Source organism: Gymnogyps californianus, chromosome 1, assembly GCF_018139145.2.
Source record: "Gymnogyps californianus isolate 813 chromosome 1, ASM1813914v2, whole genome shotgun sequence".
NCBI lineage: Eukaryota > Metazoa > Chordata > Aves > Accipitriformes > Cathartidae > Gymnogyps > Gymnogyps californianus.
This window is the reverse complement of record NC_059471.1, coordinates 166,213,992-166,232,747: the sequence shown is the minus strand read 5'-3', so window position 1 is coordinate 166,232,747 and position 18,756 is coordinate 166,213,992. Positions and strand designations below refer to the sequence as shown.

The 18,756-nt window shown below is 36.8% G+C and overlaps 1 protein-coding gene across 16 annotated transcripts in view; it reads right to left on the bottom strand.

Moving 5' to 3' along the window:
• Positions 1-18,756, bottom strand: part of ANKS1B (ankyrin repeat and sterile alpha motif domain containing 1B) — a 450,932-nt gene that overhangs the window by 186,554 nt on the left and 245,622 nt on the right. For 8 of the 16 annotated variants that reach the window (XM_050896179.1, XM_050896188.1, XM_050896196.1 and 5 more), the window contains one exon: positions 13,975-14,081. In XM_050896179.1, coding sequence (XP_050752136.1) covers positions 13,975-14,081 — 107 coding nt within the window. Of the gene's footprint in view, positions 1-13,974; positions 14,176-18,756 lie in introns of those variants that run through there. The other 8 variants (XM_050896227.1, XM_050896235.1, XM_050896272.1 and 5 more) reach the window with 1 other exon arrangement.

The window sequence follows — 18,756 nt, the reverse complement described above, 5'->3', positions numbered from 1 at the left end:
ACTGTTCAACACTGGCTAACCACCCTTCACCGCAGGATACATATTCTACATGGCATCATACACACAGTATAACTATACTTCTGAATAATCCATTAATTCAGTGCAGGGGGATGGATGGTACTTACAAAATAAGATAGCTGGTAGTTCTTTTTTTAGCTTTTATCATTCTCTGTGTGGGTCCATGTCTTAAATACAGTTTTCCATTGAAGACCTCACCAGTAAGAATGAATCACTTTCTTCAGACTTCTTTTAGACATTCATTGAAATAATATTAGACAGCTCCAAAACAGGAATTAATATGTTTTATAAGACTCCTTCAAGGCAAGGTGGCATTTTTATACCCATTATACAGATCAAGAATTAAAGTAGGACTAATTAGGGCCAGAATTACAAAAAAAAAAAAATCTATTAGTTCTCAGTGCCTAAATGCAGGGATTGTTTTCCTCCATTTCGATGAGTACTTAGTATCTACCTACATAAGTATTTAAAGGACAACTGTATTCAAATTCAGTTTTAGCTGTGAGCACTCACACTTCAGCAAATCCAAATTCTGCTCCTTCCCTTGCACATATGTATCTAAAGGGTTTTCAGTGCAACAGTTTTATCAGAAATGCTTGTCACAATTTGTAGCTAGCTGTCCAGGTAAATCAGAAGCCTGAGACACCTTGGAAAATGGAAAATCTGAATAATATGGTACTACAAAGCATGCTGGAGAGCACGGCCAACTTTCTGCAAGGAGTCAGCTTAAGCCCAGCCAAACATACTAGCTCTCACACGGCACCAGCTGTGTTGGGCCAGAGCTGTCTCCTGAAGAGTGACAAGAACATCTCTGTGAAAACCATCCAGTTAAATGTGCCTCTGCTTTTGTTCAGGACTCCCTAAAATGTTTTAAGTCAGTAAAAGAACTTAGATGTGAAGCAGATATCCTCTGTCCCCCTCTTTTTCTTTTATTCCTCACCTTTCTTCCTCTTATTCCCTCCCTTCCTTCCTTCTTTCTTTCTTTCCTTCCTTCCTTCCCTCCCTCCCTCCTTCCTTCCTTCCTTCCTTCCTTCCTTCCTTTGATTTGGAGATAAAAAAGACACACAGTAATTTCTACTGAGGAAGCAGGAAATGGAGAAAAGGAGGACATGGGGAGCACAAGAAGAGTCCAGCCTGCAGGGATGGCGAGGCAGAGGGGGAGCTCAGAAACACAAATGCATTTTGGGGGAGAGAGTCAGACACAGAGAATCTCAGAAATAAAGAGAAAGGAAGAGTGGTGCCTGGGTAGCTCCAGGAGAGACAAGAAGAATGCTAAGAAACAGTTTCTGCCATGAGTTTGGCTTATAGAAGTAATAAAATGCATGACCTGAAGATTAAAGTAATGATAAATTACATATAGCTAGCTCGTACACAGAAAATGTTCCTGATTCATTTTGTTTGGGGCATAAAAATATTAATAAATATTAAATACTTGTTTTGTTTTTCTGCACTATTTTTAGCTTGAGTCCAATCCTTGCCACTGAATTTATTCAGAACTTAACTGACGGTACTCAATGAGATTCCTCAGGCAATCTGGTTACCTCTGACTCCCTCCTGAGAAACTGTGCTTTCCAACTACAGGTACTTAGAAACCTGTACTATCAAAGGACAGACTTAAGCAGACACTTGGCCACAAGATAGCTCTTAATATACAGATATTTCTATCCCAGGATCCCCTTTTGATTTCATATATGTGGGCCAGCAATATTACGTAATTTCCTAGCCAGATAATTAAGGGAATAGAGAAGTGTCTTCCCCAAACTCATAATCCAAATCAAAGGCTGACCGCAGAAAAGACCCTTAGATATATTGTCCTATGCGTTCCTGTCCTATGCATGGACCAGGCTTCTTCTGCATGTGCTAGCAAGTATTTTCTTCCTTTTCCCCTGAGTCTCCATTTCTTATTGTTCAAGAAGGAAAGAAATCAGCATGCATTTTAAACAAATACATATACGAAGCAAGATGCTGTTATATACATAGCAGAGTTAAGAGACAGAGAGAAATCAAACCATACAAGCAGGGACAGCAAAATTTGCTGACAAAAAGCCTGATATTACAGGGAACCAAAGATTTGTTTGTATCTGGGTTTTTTGGCATAATATTCCACTCTTGCTGCATAAAGTTATTTTTCTGGGCAGAAAGTGAAGATCTACTATTTCTACAGGCAATGAACGTCAGGAAATAAAAAGTTCATGGACAGAATAGACACATTTCCAAATTCCAAGAGAGATGGAAAATGAAATAAAATAACTTGCGTTGTCGATTTATAATTCCTTTCTGGCAACAAGAGGGATGCCTAGGGAGTTCAGAGAAGCTAACAGAACTATAATATTCATACTATATTTAAAAATGGATCAAGGCTAAAAACTAACTCAGTATTGTGCAATCTTTTATCCTCATGCAGCACAGCAGCTAAGAACTATTATTTCTTTATAAACGCCATCTTAACTTACTTCAAGAAGTGGGCTTTCTATGTGATTAAAAAGGGAGCTGTTTGGAGAGAGCATACCTGAAGCAGTGAAAAAGCTGTTAAATAGCGTGGCTACTGAAGAATAGAAGCTATCAACCATTTCAGAGATTTTAAGAGCTGTAACCAGCTGCGCATATATTTGTTTTTAGCGTGAGCTGTAAGATTCCAGTGAATAAGATGCAGATTTTCCCCCCCTCTTCCTAATTGCAAAGGGGGATTGTGCACAGAGGGCTACTCTTTACCAATTCATGGCTGCTAACTAGGGAGTCAGAGAAAATACTGTTTGGGATTTATATCGGAAATGTCATTTGACAGGTGTTTATCCAGCATACTTTTATTTGTGGTGTTCCAGTTTTTAATATTTAAACTGACTGTTAGCACTTGTATCCACAGTAACGTTATCCCTCCACATCTGCCACCTGGGCAAATACTTTGGCTTTTATATTTCAAAACTTCCATCTAGATCTAGTCTTTGGATCAAAAAATTTTCAAAGAATTATTATCCAGTCAAAGACTTTCAGCACAAATCTAGAGCAGGTATGGTACATCTTGCAAATTTAACTCGTTGTTCCCATCAATAATGTTATTAAATCATTCAGTTTCCAATAATTTAATAAAATACTGCATAAGTTAATACTAATAAACATCTGAAACATGAGATTTCAGTTAAGTCATAGGTTGTATGTACAAGTGTATATAACCTCAGTTTCATCAGTACTAGCCAGTCTAAAACAAATACAGTGTATTGTTGCATGAAGATTTTATCCCATATGCACAGTAATTGGAGCTTAATGAGGGACAGCAAAAAATACAGAATATAATAAGTTCCATAGTGAATAAAATGTTTTAAATGTTTAATGTAGTGTTTTAAAGTCTACTGAAGTAAATTATTTGGGGAGTAAAGTAGCATTTGTATTACTTGTTTTCCTGAAAATATATTTCAGTCAGGAGTGGACTAAGAACAAGACCAGAGACCAGGTGTGAATTTCATTGTGTGACCTTGCATTTACAATGAATAAAAGCTTGTTGTTAATTCAATCAATTATGCTTATGTGGAATAAAATCATAGTTAGGACAAGGCAGTTTGCTTCGTCTGCACTGGGCCTTTACCTTACTTTCAGCAGTTGAAGAATATGTCTTTTTTCCCATTGAAAGTCAAGAACATCAAACTTTCTTAGAACTGAACCTGTGCTTAGACCCATGTAAAACACTCAGGCAAAGTGTTTGTAGGCGACCTCTGATGCATAGTGCTCAGCTTCTGAAAAATCACGACAAAAGTGTTTCTAACTGAATATATTCATTTTTAATTGTCTAAAGTTATCATCTGAAGTGTTATCTTTTTATCTTTTCTAAGTCTTTATAACCCAGTTTCTAAAACGCAAATGCAAACGAGAAGCATGTTTGGATGTATAAGTACTTCAGAGTGATAATACAATTCTAATGTTCCAGATGAACAATACTAGACAAGTGTAAATCACTGCTGAATGAGAAGAGAAGGCAGTTTGAGGGTCTCATCATTGTTTTAAACAACCATTGGGCTAAGGTTGTAAAATCATTAAGTAATGCAACATTAGAAAAATAAAAACAAGTTTTATTTTTAACTGTTAGTTCTTTGAAATGTGTGCTTGTGCATACTCAAATATCAGTACACTGAATGAGGAAGGAATTTTGAGGGAAAAAATCAGTAGAGAAACCTGTGATTGAAGACTGTATCATAAGGCATATGAATGTGAGGGATGAACTGAGGTTGCACAGGTACTGTAACTCTCCGGTTCTTTATTTCTGAGCATGTGGAATTTTTCAGCTCAGTGAATTACCTTTTTGTGTAATGTGTGTACATGTGTGCGCACGTGTGTGTGCGAGTGCGTGTGTGAATAGGCAGAATGGACAGCACATTGGTCTGGGCACGCGGAATGGACAGCATGTTGATAAAGGCTTCATGGGTTTCATTGCTTTTGTCATTACGAAGGTTAAAACTGATGCTGGGGTGTTGGTACCATAAAAAATATATGGGCATGGTGTGTGGGAGAAGGAAACATTTTCACCAATGTGTGGAGAAACGGAAGATCTCTAAACTGAAGGAGAGAAAGTTTAGGTGCCCAGGAAATTTAGAAGCAGTCAGGCAAACTCTGTACCAGGAATGGCTTGCTTGCATGGCAATTCTGGTACATCATTCTAGAACAGCTTTTAAAAGGTAGCTGTAGTTTTACTAGAAAAATTAAGCTTGCCTCCCTTGTCGAAATATTAATTATTTTTAACGGAAGGAAAGCTTCTCATCTACGTGTATTGTACAATACATCTGTTTCTTTACTGGTTTCCCTTAAATACTTTGTTCATCTCCCAACTGCACAGTTCCTTCATTTAGCTTTATTCTCTTCCCGTTACAGCCCATTGCGATATTCTGTTCACTTCCCCATTTTCTCCCCACCAGACTGAGTATTGATGACAGTAACAATCTGTTGCTAATAACATCACCATCCATTTCCTTCTTGAATAAGGCATTAGTTATATGGTGAAAGCTTGAAGACAAAGAGGTCAGGAGACTGGAAGTCTATACTGAGGATGAATCCTGTGATCTGAAACACATATTGGTACTACATTTGTATTTTATTTGTCCTCTAATAATTCATTCATTCTCCAGGAGTTCTCAGAGATGATTGCTAAAGGATCTAGTATTTCCTCTTCAGTTTCTTAAGACTCTTCATCAAACATCACCTAACCTAGATGATTCAGAGATTTTAATTAACCAAGTACTCTTTTATCTGCTTGCAGTATGATGGGTCTCTCTCTCTTCCTTTCTCTCTAATATCTCAGTGGTCTTCATTAACACTGTATTACACTAATTCTCATACTTTGTTCTTTATGCTAAAACTAAAATGAGTTTTATCTGACTTCTAGCGGTGGTCATAACTTTCTTAATGTTCCTTTTAGCTATAGCATATTGACAAAACCTTTTCTGAATGTATTCTACTCATATAGTTAATGAAATGTCATTTTCTCTCCTAATTTTTTTCCTTTTGCATTTTGGTTATTTATCTATTCTTTCATGATGTATTCTCTCTTTTCTTTATTTTAGATTGTTTCTATTTTTTCACCTGTATTAACACTTTTCATATAACTACCTGAGCTTTTCTTACATCATCCAGTCTTCCTTCATAAAGGATAACATGTCCAAGAATCTTATGTTCATTTCCAGTTATCTGTTAGTACCCATTAATCTTTACCTGATAACTCCTTCAGAATCCCACAATGTAATTATCTGTAATCAAGCTCCTCTGTACTGCTGTGTCCTTCAAACACCTTTAACTTAGTCACGGAAGTCTGTCATTGTTCAAGATTAATTTACCTACTGGTCCAGATTCCATTTAATTGTTTCTTGTTGGACAATGTTGTTCTAAAACAGTAATATACACAACTATATACTGTGTTCTTTTTTTAAATTCCTTTTACTCTCTTTTTAAAAATTTTATTAAGAAGTATTCCCATATGAAATAACTAAGAATAAGCTGTAACTTTCTATTACATACAGGCCACTGGTTTTAAGTTTACCATTGTCTTCCCTTGCAAAGCTTTCCATTATTTACCTACAATGTAAATACAATTATAAACTGATTGTCCTTTGAATCTTCAGGTTTTCACTCTGAAGAGTAAAAACTCTCAGACTTCCCGCCTCTTTTAATCTTTAAAGTTTCTGTTACTTTTAATGTCCTTTACATATTGCCATGTTTTCCATATCTTTCATTAGTTATGAAGAATAGCATTATACACATCATTCTGTACACAAACATTTCTAATTCTTGAAGATTTAGCATTGTTCTTTTTGGTAACAAAATCAGCTAGAAGGTTTTGGCCTTAAATAAATACATAGCAAGAACATTGTATCAGCATTACATCTCTTATTGTATGAGTTATTAAAATGTCATGCTTTCTTCTGATCATTAGAATTTTCCTCTGCTTTATCAACCTAACTTTCAGATGAAATATTTGCTACTAGTTTCTCATAAACTTGTATTTAGGGCCAATAGACAACTCCTCACATATGTAGTCTCAGAGTACAGTTCATCAGTGTTTGTACACCAAGATGAAGGCCAGTCTCTGCACTAGGCAGGCTTTTAGCTCAAGCACAACATTTAACATTAACATTTAACATACTGTTAGAACAGATGGGACTAATTCCAGTCCTCAAGTACCATACTCACAGATATGTACCATGAAATAGTTTCCCTTTTAGTGGCAACTGTACATGCAATAGCTTTCAACACCTGGATTTGGCCCTCTGTTCTTAGTGAGGATAAGACTGAGCCCAATACATTGATATGTACATTGGACAAGCTCTCTTCTCTCAGACTGCTGTAGAGTGAGGTTCCCAAAGAGGCACATATACACTGGATGTCACTAACCTGAATGGCAGAGGCGAGTGGAAGGACATTCCACCGCATATACTGGCACCTGGATTGTCTACCAAGTGTACAGCCTGAAGTCCTGTCTGTGTGCCTTGTATGTACAACTTTGTGTGGAACAACATTTAAATAGAGATGGCCAAATATTCCAGAACAACCGGAGAAACCCTCACCTAAAGGTTAACTTAGCAGAACCTAGCAGACAGGCAGATGGACCCATCACTGATTATACCTTCAAGATAGAACTGTTGAGACAGGTTTAGATGAAAACACACTCCCTCTGACTCTCAAGGAATCCACCACACCCAGGATGTCCTCATGAAGTCAACAGTCTGTTTGGAGATGGGTTCCTTGTGAATCAATTGTTCAAGTGAAATACACAAAAATTCTGTCTTGTTTTTCTTTCCTCTTTTGAGCAATCATTACTGCCAAAATTTTCATAAAGTCCTTTGTCAAGTGCAGAATCAGTCACCAGCCTGCAGTGCCTGTGTTTTTCACACACACACATTACATATATAGATATAGAAACATGAAGCAGATTCCTCTAAAATCCTTTTCCACTGGGGAATGAGCACTGCCTCTCCAGATCTGCATGCACTCACATAGGATGATGAAGAATGGTCTGAGACCTCAAGACAGAAAGACAGTGCAAGCTATTATTTACCCATGTGATATTGAGGAGTACATTAATAAGCCCCTCTGTCTCTTGACCAGCTTGAGGAATACCATGACAGAAGCATTAACTGGAGCATGTAGAATGGGATTATTTGTTAGACCTGCTGCTGTTGCAGGATGACAGGCACAATCTTCATCTCTGGCACCCACCTGAGCTCTAATTTGCACATTTTATAGCAAGAATCCCTCCTAGGATGAAAAAAAGATCTTGAAGCCTCAGGGCTGGATGTTCTGAGGGAGAAGAAAAAGCTTTAATAAAAATACTTTGTGCTTTCTTTTCGGTGAACCCTGGATGGATTCTAGCCCAAATTGAGCCATCGAAATTTTTGTGTCTACATGATAGCTTAAGGAGACCTAGTAAAAAAAATCAATACAGCCTAGACAGTGATTCAGCTGACCAGATGAATCTATTTTAATTTATCCTAAAATAAGTACCCTAATAGTTAGTCAGCCAGTCAGCTAAATTGCATTCTATGGTCCATTGGCTTTAATGGCTCCAGTTGCCCACAGATACGAATTTAGAGTCATTTGAGGTGCTGCAAATGTACGTTGCCTGGAATCCAACTGAAGCTCCAGACGGGTATGGGTTTTCCATAGATCTTGTATCATATATTCCAGGCCTACACAGATGTCTCAGACATCTGAAGTCATTCCAATACGTGGGCAACTGAACTGAGTCCTAAACATCTACTGACTGGTACACATGTAGATGTCTATATTTGAACTTTAACTCTGCCCCACTCTACGTTTGGCTAACAGGTTGGACTAAGGGAAGAGTTGGCCTGCCTCAGAAGCCACAGTTGCAAAGGGTTACTGAGGTGAAGGAGAGGAAGACTCAGAAGAAAGCAGAGTGGAAAAGAGCCACTTTGCTCACGGAAGAAGCCAGGGCCACACTGGCACTGAGAGGAGCTCCACAGTTTTAGTGTCAAGTTTTGTAGATATGCCATGGAACTAAAAGCAAGTCCTGGGGTTTGCAAGTGAGGTCCAGATGAGGGGACTGAAACTCGTGGTTCTGGGCATATATTCTAAGATTTTACTAGATGTACAGAAAATCTTAAACCACATCTTATTCCAGTGTCAGTGGGACTCGTATTCCTTCTACTCTGCTAAAAATGTGGCTTGCTGCATATCACTGACTGCCAGTTTTAAGGTTGCCTTAAACAGTTCTTCATTTCTGGGTAAACTACACACAGACAATGCTCTCTAAATCTTCTTACGCTTCAGATGATGCATGAGTGCTCTGATGAGTCTCTGCTGTAGCCTTTATGGGCCTGGAGAGCTCAGAGCCTGTATATTGCCAAGGTTGATCTGCTCTCCTAAGCACATTAGGAGTTGGCTTCTGAAAGTCACTAAAGTCACTACAGACTAGAACCCTTGTCAAACATTGGCTTCTTTTTCATCATCTGCAGCATAGCTAATTTAAGAAAGGTGTTGGCAGACTGACTCACTCTTTCAAGCTTTCATCTAATGCCCAAATCATCAATCTCTGCACCAGGTATTTTTGGATAAAAGCTGTGGTGGTCTCTGCAAGTGCATGACTTGGAGCCAATGCACATAGAGAATTTCTTTCAGGTGCATTTCACTCTAAAGAAATAAAATTGCTTCTGTCCTTTATACTTGATACAGAGTTTAAGATCCTCCAGAGAGATTAAAGGCAAGAAGAATTACTGGATATTCCAGGACAGTAAATCCCAGGAATGACACCTGAGAGAGGACAGTCTCCAGATAAACTTCAGCTGACTAATAAACCTCCAGACCTAGTAAAAAATGAAAGAAAAGAAAAGAAAAGAAAAGAAAAGAAGAAAGAAAGAGAGAGAGGAAGGGAGAAAGAAAAGTAAAAACTTAACTCAAAACTAAATCCAAAACAGGCAGCTAAGGGGAATTGAGAAGGTAGTCCATGCCTAGCACTGTGAAACAGGTAAATACTTGTGCAGGTAAGTTCACAGGACAAATACAAATACAGAAAATCATTAGAAGGAAAAGAAATGCATATGCAACTAAGATACTAGGTGGAAACTCAAGATATCTATATTCAGTTCCTAGACATGTTACAAGCTCTGTGTGACCTACAACACTTAAGGTTCACTTCAGCTGCATAAGCATCAGGACTCTAGAGCCATCTGAGATGCTTGGTGGTAACCCCCTGGACTCCAGCTGCTAATCATGAAGGGTCTGGCTGTCTCTGGTCCTCAGTAATATCTGTCAGCCCTGTCTGGATCTCCTGGATTCCCTACAGTATCTCAATTGGTACTAGATACCCATGTTTAAGCAATTGAATTGATCTGTTAAACATTATGTTAGAAGCTATTTTAAGAACTAGTGTCTCTTATCTCAAATGTATAAGCAGTTTTAAATTCCACTCTGCAGTCACTCTATGCCTCAGTTTCCCAACAGCGAAAAAGAGAGTATTTAAAAAAATACTTAGGCCATACTTAGATCCTCAGGCAATGCAAGCCATTTAAGTAGTTGAAGGGGTAGAGGTGCATGTCTGTAAGTTCACAGCAGCAATGAAAATCTAGTGTCTAATGCCAATTCAGGTTATTAACTGTTACTAGTGAATAATATTTTGAAATGTCAAAAAATATAATAAAATGTTTCATATTTTTCTGTTAACTCATTTTGGTTGTCTGGTCCCTGTTTCTCTCATTCAATGTTTTAGAAATCTTTTTAAGAGATATTATCTTCATCAAATTGCAATATTAAGCAAATGATAAAATTTCAGAATATCTTAAATGATTAGAACAACCTGTAAATAGATAGTCATATGCAGTCCTTAACCAGAACCAGTCCCCACTGGGCAGTGGTTTGATTGAACTGCTTTTATGTCTGTGAATCCAGAATGGAGTCTTTGATGAAGCTCCAGAGTTGTAGAAAGTTGCATGCAAGGATCTAGTGACCTCATACATTTGTATATCTTCATCTGTTTCTCTGCAATTTAATTTTTTTTCTCAGCATACTAAGTTATGTAGGCCTGCAAGTCTGCATAAGGATTATAGCTTGTCCCAGGGATATCCATGGGACCTATGCATCAAAAATATGTTCACTGATTCATTAGGTTTCCTTACCTATATCTGTTTCTTATACTGCAATTTACGACTGATCTAATTGTTTTCTTGTGCTTTAGAATTAGTTTAACTGCAAAACAGCCTTCACATCATGAAACTGCAGTATCATCTGCATCTTCAAATATAGAGTATCTCTGCACAAAGTCGCTACAAATTTTTACATCTGAAGGACACTGCAGCCTATTACACAACAAATTATCAAAGTTAATAATGATTGCATATATATATATACATATTCAAGTATGATTCTACTCCTACAAGCACACAGGAACCAAGTCTTGAGACTGAATCTGCCTTGGGCCTACTAAATATTAGGCAAGTGTCATTCCTGCATGACACTAACAGTAGGTAGGAATTGCACTTGCTATGTGCGCAAATACGCTGTAAGTAGAAATAAAGTAGTTCATGAAAACACAACTGATTTTTTAATACTGTGTTTCAACATATTTTTAAAACATATATATTGATGAACTATGGAAAAATATTCATACTGTAAAGTTAATAGAAAACAGGCTGTTTCTTACCATAAAGTCCACACACTTCAGGTAACATAAACAAATCTTCCAAATTCTAAGCACAGTCTAGTGAATAACTTTCCTAATGCCCAAGGGGGACTAAACACAAGGAGTTAATTTCTATGATCTAACGAATGATTAACCATGAAATCTTTTTATCTGAAAAACACCTTTTTATTAGGATGCTAATTTAATTAATAGAATTTTGCTGTTGGGATTAGTATAAATAGGATATATTTGTTCCCAGATATATGTTATTCCATGGACATTAATTATAACATTGTGATATTCCCTCTCCTGTTCTGAACATCTAGTAAGACCTGTACTACTAAATCATACTTAATAGGAGTGTGATGGTTGTTGCTTAGGCAACAGAATGAATAAATGCAGGTCAGAATGTGCTTCCAGAAAAACAAAAGCAGGAATATGGTACAGAATGAAGAAGAAATATGTCTAACTGATTTTTACTGCATTGAAGTATTAGAGTTCTTAAATGTAAAGTAGCTAACCTATCTGAAACACTTAATTTAATAAGATTGTAAAATATAGCTTAATATGTAAACCACTTTAATAAAGGTAAAGCAGTTCTTATATTAAGGAAGACTACAACACATATAAGTTTGGAGTAATCTGAATTTTTCTCTTAGCATAGCAGGTCTTTCTTCTCTCATTTTCCTATATACTTTCCAAGTTTAATTTTTTTCTTTAACATTTTGGCTAGAATGGGAAATATTTCTAAAAACTCTCATTTAAATTTTCAGGAGAGGCTTTCCTTACATAATGCTGATATATTCAAAAGAATAATATAAAAAGAAATTGGTGTTTTCTGATCATTTTTATTTCCAATAAAATATGGGAACTAGTGAATTTCTGGTACAAACAAAAACTGAAATATGTAACAGCATGATGAACAGTGTGAAATCAATAAATTAGGAATTATTAAATTACTGAAATTATACATTTTTTATTACTAGGCAATTTTCCAGCTTTTTGCTTAATCTTTGGATTTAAGAGTCTAACCTTCCATTCACATATGCATGCTACCCCAACTAATATTAAGAGTAATTAAGTATTTTACCTGCAATATATATTTAAAAACAAACCACTTCAGAAAAGGCTTAAATTAAAATGACCGGAAAACATTAGCTAACACACAAGTATGCAGGCACAACTTAATCTGCCTGATACCTGGTAAGTTTGGTTTGCGTATTGAATAATAAAATCTCGTATATAATTTGTATGTTTTCATAACTATACTAATAAGAGATGTGTAGGAAACGAAAGTCTTATAAATTCCCCCCGAATGTGGTTCAGGCCCCTTCAGAGCCAGGGGATGACTGGAAAGCCCTCCAGGGCAGTTTCTTTGGCTCCTCTGGTGCTCATCATTTACCTGTGGTAGGTGTACCCCTCTGCATTTGTTATGCCACCTACATCCTCTTGTGAACAATTTCCTTCTGTAATCTCTTTAAGACTAAACGATCATCTACTTATATAACTAACGCTACAACATATATAAGAATATGTAGTTACATTTTGGGAAACTGTAGCTTGAAACGCATTTTGGAATTATTTTTTTACATTGTTGAGCTGACAGCACACCCTTGCAGCTTTGTTTTCAAGAAATTTTAAAGGTAAAGATTCTAATGATTTTTACTGATATAAGCAAAAGATCACATGGCAGCCATGTAAAAACAGCAAGAAACCTCTACACTATTATAATGTGGAAATGGCAGAGATCTGTGCCTTAATTTTCCGATCAGTAACCCAAAGGCATATAATGATGTTGGCAAAAGAAGTTAAATAGGAAAAATATAACTTGTAATGATTTTATAGTCATAATATTCATGCTGTTTCACTTCAGTTTCTTATATGCCAGGTGTAAGTTATGAAAAGTTAGAACTGTTCCAAGATATACATGGTTACTAAAAATTTCTTTTAAAAGGGGTGATTAATAACATTTTAAGCTCTGATACTTTATAAGAAATGTAGTTAGGATTTTTGCAAGAGGTTCAAGTAATGGGAATACTGAAGCAGGTAGAAAAGTGATTATATAACAACCTTACAAGTAAGCTTCTCTCATTACTGTCAATATTCATTTCAATGGAAAGTTTGTGCATGACAGGTCTCTGTTACTTTACACCACATGGTAATACTGTAAATCCTGAAGTACATAAAATTTTATTTCATTCATATGTTCCTGATAAATGCCTAGAGTTCAAACATGAAAATGGAACTATTAAAAGGAATGTATTACTTTTCCAGACAGGGCATAAGTTTCAACAAGTGAATCCCATAGCCTGATTATCTAAGATGCAAAAACATTTAACTGAGACATCCAGAATCACTTGCATAGACAGCACACTTCATTAAATAATTTTCTATTATTAAAATACCTCTCAATGCAAGAATGGCATTGCATGTTATTTAATTATTATTACAATTATGTTAATGTTTAAATAAGAGTAATAATGTGATGTATTGCAGATAGGGGTGTTTACAGCTTTTACGTACTGTGAAAATCCTGCAATGGATTAAAAGAACTGTGCATTTTTCTTTTTTAATCTGAAGATTGACGAGGGGGAGAAAGAACCTTAATATTCAGTTTTTCTTTTACCATATTTCTGGCTAGAATATTTTGTAACGTGTACAGTTTGGAAGTTTATACAAGGACAGTTTATATATTAATTTAGCTAGACATAGAAAAGTGAAACACTAAACAGATCTTCTTAGTGCAATGCAGAATAGCTCTAAGGTTTTTATGAGCACATAAGAGACAGACAAAAAAGGCAGCTACACTGTACATACACAGCTATGCACAGAAGATTTCTTACCATGAATTGCACATTGTCAAATCCATTAGCCAGCAAGTGGTTTTCATACTGAGGTAGCCCAATATTTTCCAACCATTGTCCCACTGTCTGGACAGGGCATCGGGGTCCTGTAGGAGGGTGAAGAGGGAGGCGTTTAAGCAATGAATAACCATCCACTGGATAATAGCGGTAGTCCTGGGCTGAGAGGTGGCATTGCCACATCGTGTTCCTGGGAAAGTTGGTATCAAAGGAGCCCGCCAGCTTGACAGATTAATGTTTTCAGCAAGCAGAAAAGTCAGAAGTAAAACATAGTTTACAGGGCAGTATATAGCGTAAGATCTGATCCTAGCTCTACATTTCTTAGTTATTAATCTTTACTACAGACCAGTACGTCATACAGTAGGGGAAGAAAAAAAAAAAGCATATCAAGCTGTCAGCTAAGCTGTTCTCCGTTATATGTGATTGTTGGAATACTCCACAATGAGCAATGCACTGCCAGCAGCAAGAATTCTTTTTATCAAGTACTCCTACACTCATCAGTATGCAGCTCCATGCTTCTTGCTCCCCCTCGCTCGCTCCCCTTCATTACCCAGCCTAGGCTACACCTCGCATTTTCAATAATAGCCATCAGATAAGGCAGATTTTTTTTTTTGTCTGCAAGCTGTAAGCCTGCTGCTGCTGCTTCCTCCTACACACCCATCCAAGCGTCAATCTTGAATGATGAGAGCAGTCAAAACAAGTGCAGAAAATAGCAAGATTCAAAAGCAACCTAGAGCACTTAAATCTGAATAGAATCTTCATACCAGTTACGCTTTACATATCTGTTTGTTGTAGATTTTTACGTTTCACAAGACATTAAGAAATGCAATACATAAATCATAGCCTATGGCATGGTTTACTATGCCTTCCCTTTTCCCCTTTTAATACAAGATAGGTAGTGGTCTGCATGTCTGCTTATATAATAGCAAACCCCTTTAATGAATCGATAATGAATACATTTCACAGTTTCTCTCCTGTAGTACAGCAAAAGACATAAACGGCACAACAATTTTAGTCAAAGTAATTAGATTATCTGCATGATTTCTTCAACCGTAAAATATTATAAGACACAAGAAAACCTTCATGCCAAGATATAGTAATTCAACTTGAAAAGGTCACCATTTCAAATGAATAATTAAAAGAATATTTTTACTACATAAAATTTTAAGTTTATATCCTTTTCTTACAAAAATGTGAATGATAGCAGGCAGACATATAAGATTTGCATGATTTCTAGAGAGGATGTACATTCTATCAACTATAACTGGAAAAAATTAATAAAAGATGATGAATTTAAAATGAAAGCAAAGTTCATTTTCTGCACAAGAAACCAAATACCTCACGATGTATTTTGCATCAATGTTCCATTTTTGAGACAGTTTCTCTCAAGAAAGTAATATTTTACACTTTTGTTCTGAGCGGAATGTTTACTAAACTTTTGCTTTTCATAACAGGATCAAAGGACTTAGCAAAAAAGGCAGAAAATGGGTATATTCAGGGTACAATTCTAAGAAGAATCCTGTCCAGTAGAACTTCATTTATTGAACACATTAATTACTTTTCTTTGTTTTTCTTGTCCATTGCGAATCTCAAGCAATGACCATCTCTAATTTAATTCTAGGCATAAGGAAATTATAGATATCTGTCAAGGGCATCATTTGGGATTGATGATACTATGGCAGAAAATGGTTTCATAGAAATCTAAAACTACAGTCTGGCCAACACGTTATAATACAAAGTCTCTGCAAGTGACATGCAAAGGCTCCCTGAGCAGTCACAGAACAGACTCTAAACTTAGCTGGATATTTAAAATTAACAATATTATAAGAATTTCAACTCCAACCTGACTAGTCCTTGGACTAAAACCGGATGACCTTTCACTTTGGTATTGCTGCTTGGATTTGTGGAACACCTCATGCAAACTCAAGTTCATAATGATTTTGTAGAATAATTTTAGTTGAGCCATAGAAGATCTTTCATGAGGTTGGAAAGTTGCCTAAGACAGGTCTGTTACGAGATCTTACGTTACTCCAGGTTTTCTTACTGATTTGATACACTGCTACATGAAATATGAAAGGTTCATTAGGTCTCTCAAAAAAGTACTGAAGGCTTATCAGGTGCTCGTAAATCTGCAATTGCTGAAGAAACTTTTAGGAGTTTTCTCAAGTATTTAATAAAAATAGCATGTGAATATATGCAATATAGAGCATATATTTTGGTAAGAGTACAGTGTGCACAAAATAGCTGAATGTACTTCAAACAGATTAATGGACAACTCATTTTTTCTCAGAGAAAGTAGATATACCAAATTGATAGGAATGTAGGTCTCATGGAGACACCAATGCATTTGTTCACACCTGTCTAAATCTTCCTTATTTTGCAGTTTTTTTCTACTGTGAATCAATATCTTTGTACATAGACGGAGCTTAATCCCTTCAGGGTTGTGCCTAGTCAGTAGCAAGGCTATAAGGAGGAGGGTAGGCTATGTTGAGTTGAAATATAGTGGACTTCCCTTGGGTAAGCAAATTTGAAAGGCTGGGCAAGCTCTTCAGAGAACAAATTGAAAACAAAATTATCTTAAACAAGATGAGAATTAAATCCTTGCTGAATTTTTCTTAGTTGACTGAGAAATCATGAATTTCTTTGAAGAGAATTCCTGACTTTGTCTTCCCCTTTCCCCCATAAGCAGAAAAATTGATAGTAGAAAGAGACCTAGTGAAGCATAATCCCACTCTTTGAAAGGTTTATGCATGATTGGCTCCTGTATTTCCCATACATGCATAGACACAAATGTGTCTGCATCTTGTGTCCCTCACCAACAAAAATGTTCTGCCCACAATAAGGCACAGCCAACAATCAATATACCAGTTTCATGGTCAAACTGCTTCTTCCCTACCTTACTATAAACAGCATGGAAGTTATGCTGCCAGTGATGAGAAGTGCTTGGCTCAATGCCTAGCAACAGTGTAGGCAAAATTCAGTTTTTGAGTGGCTCCCCAGACACATTTCTTCATGTAGCTGTTGGTACTGTGTCTACCATCTCCATGGCCCCAGCACTGGATGATGATAGCACTGCTGGTCCCACTGCGCACTCTCCTCCGACTCTGTCCTCTGCCAGTATAACTACCTGTCTGAACCCATCAACACAACATAAGGTTGCTCAGCAAGGGGAACGAAACTAAGGAGAAACACAGTCAGCTTGCCACATTGTCCTCATCCCTGACTACTGTCTCATTGCTAAAGTATCCTGTTATCTGCAAGACTTTTTGTCCTCTCCTTCTTCTGCCAGAGGTAGTAGGAAGGCAAAGGCAAAGGAAGGTACAAAGCAGAGCCAGGAATGTGGGGACGAGGGTGAAGTCTTTCATTACGGGAACTTGCAGCTCTTTAGATCTCCTTGTTCTTGGCCAGTCCAGGAGACTTATCTTAGGGGAGCTGCTTGGACAGTTTTTCTGAGCCACTGCAAGTGGAACCTGGAGCAGCTTTGAGACTAGAAGACTATCTCTTCATTTTGCTAGTCTATGATTCAGTGCCAGCCTCACCAGTGTGCTGCCGCAGGCAGTGCTTACTTTGCCTATGCCTAAAGCTGGTCCTGATATTGAAAAACGTCATGCAGACTGTATGAGATGGTGTCACCTGCAACACATTTACATACCACTGTGCTTTCCTGTGATTTCAAAGAACATAAATCCCATGATAATCCTTCTGTGATACCACAATTAAAAAAGATGTACCTATTCCTGCATGGGAGAACTGACACATAAGTCTCCTACAAGGATAGCAATACTTGGTTCTTTCTTCTCCAAGGCAATAGAAGCAGCACATTGAAATGATGTCTGCAAGAAAGATGCCATCTGGTATGCTATACGATAATTTCTACAAGACGTCTCGTTCCCAATGAGACTCAGAATATCTTTATTGTGGGGTTTGGAATTGACTGAATCTGTGATATCAGAGAGCACGTGATTTCAAACATGTTGTAAGGCAGATTTGCTCTAAATGCAAAGGAATTTAAGGTATCCTCTATTTTATTGTCTCTAATGTTAACAATGTGGATTTTTCTTTCTTGATTTTTTTTCTTTATTTTTCGAGTGAGGAAAAGAAAGAAATGCGGTGATTATTCGCAGAGGAGGTGCTCCCCCTGTCATCATGAATAGATTATTATAAACCATTTTCTTAGGTAGGTCAATAGCTGTCAAACATTGCTAAACACTTCTGGTGTTAAGGAATCAAAACCTGGAGAATTTTAGTAGCTACTGACCAAGAAATTTCTGAGTGGAGACTATACCACAATATGAAAGAATGAATCTTTTAAGTAAGTCGGCAGCCAGTTTAGCAGAGCTGAAGAAGAAATTGATGCTAGAATAAGTTTTGTAAACTTTTTTTTTTAATTAAAGCTTTCAGCCTTGTCCACCCTAAATGGGATATCATTTTCCTCTTTGTGTTTATGATTTCAGTTGGATAAAAAAGTTCTCTCTCAACATTGCAACAGAACTTGTGCTACAGCAGAGTTAGTGTGACTGGATGTTCTAGTGAATAAACTAATCTAACGACACGTATTCCTGGAGACGAGATAAGAATAGCTAGGAACAGGATGTTGTATGAGAAAAACTATGCCTAACATCCAGCAGACCAATATAATTAAAGAAAGTTTATTATGAGAGAAGTATAGTAGGTTCCAAGAAGTGTATGCAAAGTTCTGCTTTATCTTATGCATTTCAGTTATATTATTAGGCTACAAAAAATGCTTAGATTTTAAATGATCTT